Source organism: Eucalyptus grandis, chromosome 4 (genome assembly GCF_016545825.1).
Source record: "Eucalyptus grandis isolate ANBG69807.140 chromosome 4, ASM1654582v1, whole genome shotgun sequence".
In the NCBI taxonomy this organism is placed as follows: domain Eukaryota; kingdom Viridiplantae; phylum Streptophyta; class Magnoliopsida; order Myrtales; family Myrtaceae; genus Eucalyptus; species Eucalyptus grandis.
Window position 1 is genome coordinate 13,015,872 of NC_052615.1, and position 12,228 is coordinate 13,028,099.

General features: G+C 39.2%; 1 protein-coding gene across 1 annotated transcript; it reads left to right on the forward strand.

Moving 5' to 3' along the window:
* Nucleotides 1-278: 278 nt before the first annotated feature.
* LOC104442658 (S-linalool synthase) lies at nt 279-6,306 on the forward strand. The gene is made up of 10 exons (XM_039310706.1): nt 279-382; nt 2,310-2,533; nt 3,193-3,316; nt 3,553-3,658; nt 4,077-4,192; nt 4,285-4,383; nt 4,468-4,683; nt 4,931-5,060; nt 5,161-5,406; nt 5,609-6,306. The coding sequence occupies exons 1-10, from the start codon at nt 279-281 to the stop codon at nt 6,104-6,106; spliced, it is 1,863 nt and encodes a 620-aa protein (XP_039166640.1). The 3' UTR covers nt 6,107-6,306.
* Nucleotides 6,307-12,228: the final 5,922 nt, after the last annotated feature.

The following is a 12,228-nucleotide window of genomic DNA, read 5'->3' on the forward strand; positions in this document are numbered from 1 at the left end:
AAATCCGATTCCATTTCTTCTCATTCCTACTATATTTGCCAACAGAAAGCCTATAAAAGATGATGCATGTAACTATTGTGTTTGTTTCCTTATTGAAATGCAACAATCATATAGTTCTTCAGACTCTTATCTAATATTTCTCTCCTTTTTTTTTTTTTTTTTTTTTTTTGGATTTTTCATGTTTCAGGATTAAAGTTCATTCATGAAAATGTGGAATTGCTTCTTCCAGAAACAAGCATGGAAAGTTTCCTCGTTGGATCGCTATCGTCTTGCCCGGAATGGTTGATTTGGCCCGTGCTAGTGGTTTGGAGGTTATATTCCCCGAAAGTGCAGAACATATCATTGCGGATTTATTCAGTAATCGACAACAAATTCTAAAAAGGTAATTCTATTGCATTCCTTCTTTTTTGCTTGAAATTTACCATGTGTTTTTAGTTTCAAGTTGACCTATGTTTGCATTTCGGTCACGATACTTTTTAAATTTCATTACTAATATAGTCCCAACCATTTCAATTTAGTTCAATCTTAGTCGATCAACCCAAATCGGCATGCGATTGCATTCATCCTTCTAGACGTAATGTCGCGACCTACCTTTTTTATTTGAAGAAGAAAAGATATAGGTTTAAGGGTATTGTCTAAAAGATGGCTTATAGCCCATGATTAGGCGTGGGTTCTCTCAAGCCCATACCTTGTGCGATGGTGAGGTGTTTGTAAAAGATCTTCTAATAAGCAGTCGCCACTAGTCTATTAGGGTTGGTTAGAAATTAAGTGAAGCATGAGAGTATGCCTCACTTCTTACACAACTAGAGAATCTATGGACATTGACTTGATTACTCTAATTAATCAATTAGTGCATCTTCGGTACCTAATTTTATTTATTTTTAAAAAAAATTGTTAGGCAATCTAGATTGATTTAATATCTATCTACTAGCAGGTGAGGTAATCATGTAGGTGTATAATCATTAACGTAACAATGAGCAACCAAGGAAAACATTAAATACATTTTATGAGATAGTAAAGACTTAATACTAATGAAAAGATAAATACTAATCCTAACTAAACTAAAGGAAAACCAAAATCAATGTATTAATATTGCGTAATCAACAACATTTGTCTCTAAGGGCAATTGAAACCATAAGGTAAAGCCCTAAGGGCTCGGTCAACCTTAAGCATAATTCTAAATTGAAAAACTTCCACTTTTTAGGAAAAAAAATTCGAGTTTTTGAATTTTCCAAAAAAATTATGTACTTTTTATCTTTTTGAATTTTTTATTATTTTTTAATTACTATTGAAATTTTTAGACATTTTCCGAATATTTTGAATTTTTCTTATTTTTTAATATTTCTTATTTTTTAAAATTCCGATTTTTATAATTTCTGAAAGTTTTTGAATTTTCGGAAATTTTTTGAATTTTTGATGTTCCGTGAAATTTTTGAATTTTGGAAAATTTTAAATTATCATTGTTGAAAATTTTATAATTATTGAAAATTTTAATATATTTTTAATGTTTAATATTATTATATTTGGGAAAACGGGTTCGGACCCAATAAACCCGATCCGGCCCATTGACCCAATCCGATGATCCGGACCCGCCCTAACTAGAAAACTATTTCTTAAAAAACCCTTTTTTATATTAATATTAATATTTTGATTTTTTCTTTTTGTTTTTTTTTTTCCTTCTCTTGGTCATCTTCTTCGTGCCGGCCTTCTGCACGTCCGAAGCCACTTCTCTCCTACACTCTTTTTCACCGAAACTCATCAACCAAACCGCCGCCATTTTAAACGAGCCTCACTACCCTTTGTCACCGGCGCCGATGCCGCCCCCGCTCAGGCCACCGCCGAGCTGACACCCTCTCACGCATACGGACAAGGAGGAGAATGGGACACAACTTGCACAAAAATAAGCACTTGCGAACTGGTCAACCACGAGCTCCGGCCTGACGCACCCCGAAAGCCGAACGCCAACGGACGAAAGAAAGGCCTACCTGGTTCCAAACAGCGAGAAACGGGCGGACCTCAGGCGACGGTGAAACGCTCGGTCTCACTCTCTCTCTTTCTAGGTCGTTCCCTCTCGCTCACTCAAGCTCTCTCGCGTCCCCCTCACTCCTCTTGGTCTCTCTCTCCTTCCCAATGGCTAGCCAATCAGAATTTTGGCTCAGTGATAGTAAGTCTTGAATAATGGACAAACGGATTATCATAGCCTCAAATCTAAAAGCGCCAAAAAGTTGGGGCGCTAAAGCCACCGACAACTCCTATGTTTTACCCGCCTCAATCACAATTAAAACTTATACGGTTTTGGCCTATTGCAGGGAAAAACTTGTCGACAAGAAGCAATATTTCCCGTTGTTGTCGTATCTTGAGGCATTGCCGCCAACATACAAAGTCAGCCACGAAACCATATTGAAGCATCTGGACAGCGACGGCTCTTTGTTTCAATCACCCTCTGCGACAGCAAGTGCATACCTAGCCACCGGGAATGAAGCATGCTTGGCTTATCTTCAGACTCTTGCTTTGAATTGTGCTTCTAACGGCGGTAAGTGAATGCTAAGTCCGAAAGATTTTTAGATGCTTTTGAAGCATGCCATTCTTGTTTCCCCAGTTAATTTCATTTTATGAAAATTATATATTGTCACTTTCGGAAAAGAGAACAAAATTATCATAGTAATTGATGGGATGTGGTTGGTTTCAGTCGATGGAATTGTTGTATACAAGAAGAATCGAAATTCTATCCTTCTATGGAAGGGAGGACAAAGAATGCATCAACTTTATTTCTATATTTTGATTTCTTTTAACTTAACTTATTTTTCCAATTAGATGGCCTCAAACTGGGACCGATCTGCCCACAGTAGGAACAGAAACTTCGATATTTTCTGCGAATTTGGACTGTTAACGCAAAACCAAAGATTTTGATATTTCAATGGGCGAATCCTTCCAATCCTTGTATAAGGACTTAAAGTTGAAACTAAAATCTTGCTTTTAGATTAGCTAGGCTGTGTTTGGCTTAAGACACGACTTCAAATGCTAGATCACTATAAGCTAAACTAATGAAAGCTGATTTTATATGAGTAAAGTAATAAAAGCTTATACCATCAGTGTAGAGTTTGAAAATTTATTTATAAAATTATATGGTTTTCCTTTTATAACGCTCATAACCCTTGAATATGTTTTGGCTTTCTTCGATGATTAAAGCAGTTCCATCTCTATATCTTGTGGATGAAGAGCTTACAAAACTTTCCATGGTTTATCAACTAGTGAGATTAGGGTTAACCGAGTACTTTGACCAGGAGAAGGATGAATTTTTGGCACAAATCTATCGGTTAGTAAAAGCTTCCTAGTCACTCAGTTATTTTTATTTTTATTTTCCTAGAAAACTACTAAAATAAAAAACAATACAATAGGGGACGGGCAATGTCGTTCGTAAAAGCCTAGAAGCCCGTCCCGGCAAAGTTGTCGCCTATTTTCTATTTCCAGTACTGATTGCTTTTGAGGTCACCGAAATCGTCCATACGACATCTCTAACTAATTCAAGCATATTAATATTTCTTTTTGCAGGAACTATAAGCATGAAAAACCAATCGTGAAATCAATTCATTCAATCGCTGCGGAGCTATACAAAGATTGCTTGGGATTCTGGCTTTTGCGCATGCATGGTTATAAAGTATCACCATGTACGAGTTGCAAGCTTTATGAGTCCCTCAATTGGTTCCTTTCCCCTGGGATCTTTCATGGATGATATTTTGAAGTGCTTCCTTTAATTTCAATTGTATTCTGCATTTTGCAGCTAGTGTTTGTTGGTTTCTAGACCGTGAAGAAGTTCGAGATCACATTGAAAAACATTATGAATACTTCTCGAGTGTGCTCCTTAACATATATAGAGCCAGCAATCTTATGCTTCCGAACGAACATGAACTCGAGAAAGCAAGAACTTTCTCAAAGAAATTTCTTGAGAAAATCGCATCCAGAGGAACAAGAGATTCAAGCATTATCTCGTCGAGTCATTGCAGAATGGTTAGTGGGAATATTCAGCACTTCTTGTCATTCTGCATAGTAAACTAATGATTGAAATGTCTGTGTAGATTAAGCACGAACTGGGTCTGCCATGGATGGCTCGCCTAGACCACCTGGAACACAGGATGTGGATGGAGGAAAAAGATGCTTGTGTATTATGGATGGGAAAATTTTCTTGCCATAGGTATTAATGTCTTCAAAAGGAAATTTATAAACTTGCTTGAATACTATGCTATAACATGCAATTAACTTTTTGCTTTTCTTTGATTTCATTAGGTCATCATTGGTTCATAATCAGGATATACTACAACTTGCTCTGCAGAACTTTGAACAGAGACAATCTATTTACAGGATGGAGCTTGACGTGTTAAAAAGGCATTTGTGCATCTGTTTTAGTGAATGGGTTGTTAATTAGCAAAGAATTATTTTTAATTACTCTTTATCAATGGATGAGTTCAGGTGGTCTGAAACAACGGGACTTAGCAAGATGGGATTCGGTCGAGAGAAGACGGTGTACTCTTATTTTGCTGTCGCCGCTTCCGTTTCCGTGCCTTGCAACTCTGATGTGCGAGTACTGGTCGCGAAGGGCGCAGTCATATTAACTGTCGCCGATGACTTTTTTGACATGGAAGGTTCGTTAGAGGATCTGGAAAAGCTTACTGAAGCGGTTCAAAGGTATGCTTATCATTTTTAGTACTTGTTTAACTCCAACTTAGGGTTTCTACAATTTATTTCAAGAGTTACATTCACTAGACTACATGCCTACATGCAAGATTAATGAGTGTACGTTAAATTAATAATCACCTCACAGTCCATCCAATTATTTATCCTTCCAGTTGCCTTTTTTTTTTTTTTTTTTTTTTTAATCGGTGACCAACATTATATTACCTTTCACCAAAAAAAAAAAAAAAAATTATAATAGGTGGGATGGGGAAGGATTGAGTGCACACGCCAAGACCATATTCGAAGCCCTCGACGATCTTGTCACCAACATCAGAGTGAAATGTTTCAAACAACTGGGGAAGGACATCAAGAAAAACCTTCAAAATATAGTAAGTCTCATATTCCCACGTTATACTTTTCTTTTTTAATGTGCGACATTGAGCAATATCTTTCTTTCGAATGGCTAAAACACTGCGTTTGGTTCGAAAGTGGGGTGAGACATTTCATTCATGGCTCATCGAAGCGAAGTGGAGCAGAAGTGGAGATGTGCGTCCCACGCAAGAGTACCTTGACGTAGCCATGACGTCTGTCGGAGCACACGTCTTAGTCCTTCCTCCTTCGTGCCTCGCGAGCCCCACGACCTCTTTGCATCAGCTGTGGTCCAACCCCTACCAGCCCATCACCAAATTGCTCATGGTCATCTCTCGGTTGTTGAATGACATCCAAACCTACGAGGTAAAGTTTTTAACGTTGGATAGCATGCGTCTTGAGGCTATTTGAACTGTTCAATATGATAGAGCTAAGTCTGGCCGCTGGCCAAGCAGCTATAATTGGCCGCTGCCCCCTAAATGGTGCTCGTTCATTGTTGCTCTTATTGTGCACCTGTGTACACTCTCTTATTTCATCTCCCTGTTTTTACGATTTTCTCACATTCCAGAAAGAAGAAAAGCAAGGGAAATTGAACTTTGTGCTGCTCTACCTAAAGGAAAACCCCGGGGCCAGCATTGAGGACTCCATCAACTTCGTGCAATTGCTGCTAGACCAACTGAAGAAAGAGTTCCTCCAACACGTCCTTGAGGAGCCCTGCAGTGTGCCTGAACTGAGCAGGCTTCTCCACCTCGCCTGCTTGAAAGTGTTCAACATGTTCTTCAACTCCTCCAACCGCTATGACTCAGACACGGACATGCTCCACGACATCCAGAAAGCGCTTGTAGTCCCGCCACGAGTCCCCAAATTGAAGCCCCTAAGGCCTTTGCCGGAGAAACTGAGACTGAAGCCACGAGTGTTTGAGACCAAGAGCCTGTCCGGCCAATATGGCCTTGAGCATTTTCCTAGGAAGAGCTTCTTTGGGTATCAAATGTCTTCCCGAACTGGTCCAGTGAATAGATGGGAGAAGATGTACAAGTCATCTAGTTTTAAGTTATGTTTTGCTTAGTTATAGCAGTGGCATATCTTCAAGAACTATAGTCATGAACCAATCTTATAGGTTCCTCCACCTGAAGTTATTTTGGTTTTCACATAAAAGTAAAGAGTATATCAATAAGTATGTATGAGCAGAGTAGCTTAGAAAGATGTGTAAAATTTTAGTGGACAATTCATCCACATACTTCAATGCAATGGTATTTCAAGCTTCAATCTTGTTTTTGTCTGTGTGGAAAGCGTTACTAGTTCACCTTGTAATTTTGTTAGAACTTGAGCAATTTGGGATCTTCTAACTGAAGTTTCAATAAATAAATAAAAAGTAATGGTTAGTAATCATATTTGATCGAGACTAAGTTAAACTAAATATGAACTTTTGAATATAGTGAGTTCGATATAACTCCTAAGGGGATTTCATCAAATGTGATGCTTGCCTAAGAGAGAGAGATCACATTTAATTGATGGAAACTGAAATTGCGGGCTCAAGCACATGAGAAGAAACAAGATCATGAATCTTGGATAGACCACTCGCAAGAAAGCGAGGACTGCTGCCGCCATAGCCGACTATTGTTGACTCCGCCTTTGACCACAGTTGTGACATCTGCTTTCCACCACTGCTCTTTGCCTAGATTAGTTATGGGTTTCTATATTGATCTACCATGGTGTCACAATCCATCCAATTAGGTACCCTTAGAATCGACTCTTTCGGTGGGTGACCAACATTAGACCAGTTGGGACTGTAAAGGACTAAGTGAGCACGCCAAGACCATACCCAAAACCCTAGACGATCTCATCAGCGAGTTCAGAATGAAATGCTTAAAAAAATCGGGGAAGAACATCAAGAAAAACCTTCGAGATATAGTACGTCTCGTGTTCCCACATAATACTTCTCTTTCTTTACTTTGCTACACCAAGCAATATCTTTTTTTACTGTGTTTGGTTGGAAAGTGGGGTGAGACATTTTGTTCGTGGCTCATGGCTCATCGAAGCGAAGTGGAGCAGAAGGGGAGGTGTGCATCCAACGGAAGAGTACCTCGATTTGGCATGACGTCTATCGCAGCACACCTCTTCCGCTGCATCAGCTGTGGTCCAACCCCTACCAGCTCCTCACCACCCCGTGCATCAAACTATTGAATATGATTCGGCTAAGTATAGCTACTACCTAAGCCGCATGCAATGGCTGATGCTCGCTGGACAACACTTGTAAATTGTTAATATATTTCTGCCCCTATGAACTAAATAATGCAATCTTTTTTGGATTGTGTCCTTCCAAGTGCCACCTCTCTCTCTCTCTCTCTCTCTCATCGCAGAAAGAAGAACAGGAAGGGCAATTGAATTGTGCGCTGCTCTTCCTAAAGGAAAACCCCGAAGCCAGCATTGAGGACCCCATCAAATTCGTGCAATTGCTGCTCAACCAAATGAAGAAAGAGTTCCTCCAACACGTCCTAGGCGATGTATGCAACTTGCCGGAACCGGGCAGGCGGCTCCACCTTGGTTCCTTGAAAGTGTTCCACATGTTCTTCAACTCCTAAAACCGCTACCACTCTGACACAGACATGCTCCGCAATATCCAAAAAGTGCTCGTGGTCCCGCCACAAATCCCCAAATTGAAGCCGCTGAGGCCTTTGCCAGAGCAACCAGGACCGAAGCCGTGGGCGTTTGAGACCAAGAGCCTATTTAGCCAATACGGCCTTGGACGGGCTCCTAGGAAGAGCTTTATTGGGTATCGAATGTCTTCCCAAACTGGTTCAGGGAAAAGATGGGAGAAGATGTACAAGTCATCTGGCTTTAGGTTTTGTTTCACTTAGTTATAGCAGTGGTATATCTTCATGTACTATAATTATTAAACAGTCACACAGGTTTCCCCACCGGAAGCTATTTTCTTTATTGGAAAACTCAGATATCAATTTCAAAAATGAAACTAATGTGTAAGAATTGATCCACATACTTCAATGTAATGGTATTTCAATCTTCAATCTTGTTGTTGTCTGTTTGAAAAGCACTACCATTCCCCCTTTTAATTCATCAAATTTTGAACAATTTGGAATCTTTTGGCTATAAGTTACTGTTGTAATCAGCGGCACAGCGGAAGCGGATCGGAATTTGCAATTTTGTCGGGAGCTATAGAAATTGATCAAAATAAAATGAGGAACAATAAAAGGACACCAAAAATTTACGTGGTTTGGTCCGAATGTCGGAACCTACGTCCACAGAGAGAGCTAGCAAAATAATTCACAATAAATCGGAGAATTACAGGATTACAATCACACATGCACTCAAGTGTTTCCCAGTCCTAATTTATACCTGATACCCAGAGTGTTTAACAACTCACTCAATGGACTCAACTTAGCACAAACCTCTCTGAGCTCTCGTCTCTCACACTCTCTCGAGCTCTTTTCTCTCGAGCTATTTTCTCTCGCTCAGTTTTTGCATCTTCCGACGCCTTCTCCTTTTAGCGAGGAGGGCAGAAAGACAGGACAAAAATGAAAGTAAATGGCCTCATTAAATGCAGCACAGGCGCCCACAAGACAAGCCCACAATCGGCACCGACGCCCACCATATTTGTAGGCATGCATGCAGATCGTGTATGTGCATGGGCAAGCATTTAATGAGGCAGAGGAGAGTCAACAAACGTATGCCTATGATCCGTGAAATGAGGTGGGCCGCAGTCTTCAAATTTCTTGTTCCTGGAGAGAAGCAAGCGTAAAAAAAGTCTTCTTCATGCGTCTTCTTCATGCATTTGCAGCAGGTTGTGGGTCCTTTATTTAATGCGGAAGATTGTGGATGCCCTCCTTTTCGGCAGAAGACAATCTCTCTTCAAGACTTTGCTGGCCGAAAATCTCTCTTCTCTGACTTCGCTTGCCCGCTTGGAAGTCAAAGAACTTAAAAGCACTCATGCGGCTTTCCTTGGCTTCTTCCTTCAACGCATGGAGATAGACTTAACGGTGGAACAAAATTCGAAGACATCACAAAGTCTCCCTGAACTTTGTTTATTCAGCCAGAGTTATGCATATTTGTAGCTCAAATTCGATACATAATTTAACAGTTACGACCAAAATAACAATGATTACTAGCCATATTTGATTGTGACTAAGTTGCCATGAGAGTAACACAAGTACTAAATTAGATTTGACCCAATGAAAATAGTGAGTCCGATATAAGTCTTACGAGGATCCCATCAAATGTGATGCTTGTCCAATCTTAGTTTAGTGCATTAGTTAGGTTGACTGAATTATTGAGAGAGAGAAAGAGAGATCATGCTTAATCGGTGGAAACTAGAATTGTAAGCTTGGGCACACTAGAAGAGACTAGATCACGAACCTTGGATACGCCACTTACAAAGGCGCGAGGATCACCCCACCATAGTCAATCGTGGCTGCCCCTCGACCACAGTTGTGAGACCCGCTTTCCACTGCCCCTCACCAAAGTTTTCCGCCACCAACCCCTCTAATATCAGCTGACACCCGGGCCACCAGTTCGCGTGGCCACAACTTATCCACGTCGTCGTCGAGCCAGAACTTGGCAAGGGCGCTTGAGCCTCAGATCTCATACATGAGTTTGAGCTTCCTCTAGGCTCGCGATCATGGGCTCGGGCCTAGCATTGCCAAGCCCAAGATGCAAGGGTTGTGCTCGATCCAAAGCTCGATCTGAGCTCGAGCTTGTCGCAGCTGCGTATCCTCCCCCTTTGATGGTGAGGCAACGCGGGAGGGGGAGGTTGGAGAGGCTTGCTCGCATCCAAGGGTGAACGCTGATCGGGAAAGCAGAGGGCTTCAAAATTTTGATAAAAAAAAGTGGATAAAACTTGGGAGAAACTAATGGGCTTCCGAGACTAAAGAACAAACAATTTTCCTAGAGAGACATCTTTAAAATAGGAGTGAGCAATTTTAGATTTCGTGCAGGTTTCAACCCGAACTTAGAACTTATCCATTGGAATAGATTCCTTATTTTTTGAAATCTAGAACCTATTATGCATATTCTAGAATTGGAATGTACCTTGTTATAAGTTTTAGGGGCAGTTCCAAGTTGTTAATAAAGTAAAAGTCCTGGTCATAAAATGAAAGTTCATACTAGTGATTTCAAATTATATACTCATCATCGAACGCTAAGGAATACCGCAAGATTGCATGAAGACATAGATCAAGAAAAATACATAGACTTATTTTAAGTTCTAGGTTCTATCTACTCATAATTTAAAACCTACCATTCGAAACAAGTTTCCCAATTTTTGGAACTTGGACCCTACCCTATATACCTTGGAACTTGGAACCATACAGGTTTCCACCAATCTGATTTTTCGGTTCCAAGTTCTATCCTAGAACCATGCTCACCTCTACTTTAGAATACATATTGCAAATCTGCCTAAAATATATTTTTAAGGAAGATTTATTATTGAGTTTGGTATATATTAAATTAAATTCAAATTATATTAGCCGGTTGACCTCATCGTGCTTCTTTTGGTCTTGGTGTTGTAGTGTGTGTGTAGCGATTTGCGGCTTTTACATCTCGTCACCCTTCCACTCCTTTTGTTCCTGCATTTGGAGTGCAAGTTTCTAGTGACGAGATGTTTTGTTTTGTTTTTTTTTTTTTTTTTTTTATGACACAGGGAACCCTGTAAGTCGACAGCCGGTGGGCAAACCCTGAGGCGACACTAGCGGAGGACCCACCACCCCCGACGTCGCACTTAAGATCCCATGCGGCTAGTGGGATTCGAACTCCTCTCCTCCTCGCAAAGGATCATGGGAGCCTTATCCAACTGGGCCACCGCAGGCGGTGGTGAAATCTTTTGTTTATTTGGTCATTTCTCAATATATTTCTTACCTTTTACCAAAAAAAAAATTAAATTAAATTAAATTCGAATCATTGGAAATGTTGGATCCCACATGGGTTCCAAGTATATGCTGATTAGCTTCATATAATTCTGTAAACACTAATTTTCTCATCTCACAAGATCCGACAGTTTAAATTCAATTGAATATATGTGTTAGACTAATTGAAGACTAGCAGTAACATGCTTAGACTCAAACATAGCAACATGTCACCAACACGCCAGATTTGTAAAAACATTATGATAGAAGATAGGGAAAATTAACTTGAACCACAATGTTTAATAGCATCACGAGGAGAACATATTTTATCTTTGTAAAATTAAATAAACATAAAATAAAGGAAGGAATTTAAATAAGCCATGTTCTTGACGTGCTTAGAGTAAAAACAGTGAAGGAAAGGAAAAGAAAAAACAAAAGAGAAATGGGCCAGAAGTCACTTGCTTCGCCCATGTCCTTCTGGCTTTAGACGGAAAAAAGAGAGAGAGAGACAAAGGAGTTGCGACTTTTTGTCGGAGAAATTGAATTCTGCTTCGTACCTCAAATCTCACCCAAATTTTCAACAAATTTCATGTGCTGTTACGCTAGTAATGATTTCATGTTGTTGGCCTCCAAATGATGACTGAATTAATTTGTCGAAAATTGTATTTGTTTCAACTGTCACGGTAAAAATTATAATTGGCAATTTAGACATAATAAATATTGTCAAGTGAAAATGATATTTGATGAACATTTATTATTTCGGGTAAGAAACACAATTTTGACTAAAAAAACCCTTTTAACTAAGAAACGTTAACCAGATGAAAAATAAGTTAAATGGATTTGCTTCTTATAAATAAAAACAAAAATAACTATAACCGAACGGCACCTAAATTTGTCATTAATCGTAACTCAGATTGTGAAAATTTTACAAATCGAAAGTCTTGATTGTGAAGCTGAAAAATAAGTGCTGTAAGCGCTAAAATCTTTAAGCATTTAATATAAAAATAAAAAATATTTCATAACATAAGAATATTAAATATTAAATTATATTTTTACTTATGAAACATGAAAATAGTGAGCACTATTCAAATGTTTTGACAATCTAATTGGTAAGATATTACTTTCCATTGCATATTTTATTACTTGACCAATCAAGTGAGTCTTTCTTACTTACCACAATAGGTGATATTTCACTTAATCCAATTAATTAAGTAGTGTGAGGGTAGTGGTTATCAAACACACTTAACAACATTTTAGTACTTAGCGTGGTCATCAAACACACCCTTAATCTATTAGACTAAAGTAATCATATTTAAAAATTATATGGGACCTA

Coding starts and splice junctions, on each gene's coding strand:
- LOC104442658 (XM_039310706.1), top strand. CDS start 279: ATGGTTGATTTGGCCCGTGCTAGTGGTTTGGAGGTTATATTCCCCGAA. Junction 4,684..4,930: donor CTTACTGAAGCGGTTCAAAG/GTATGCTTATCA, acceptor AAATTATAATAG/GTGGGATGGGGAAGGATTGA. Junction 5,061..5,160: donor AGAAAAACCTTCAAAATATA/GTAAGTCTCATA, acceptor TTGGTTCGAAAG/TGGGGTGAGACATTTCATTC.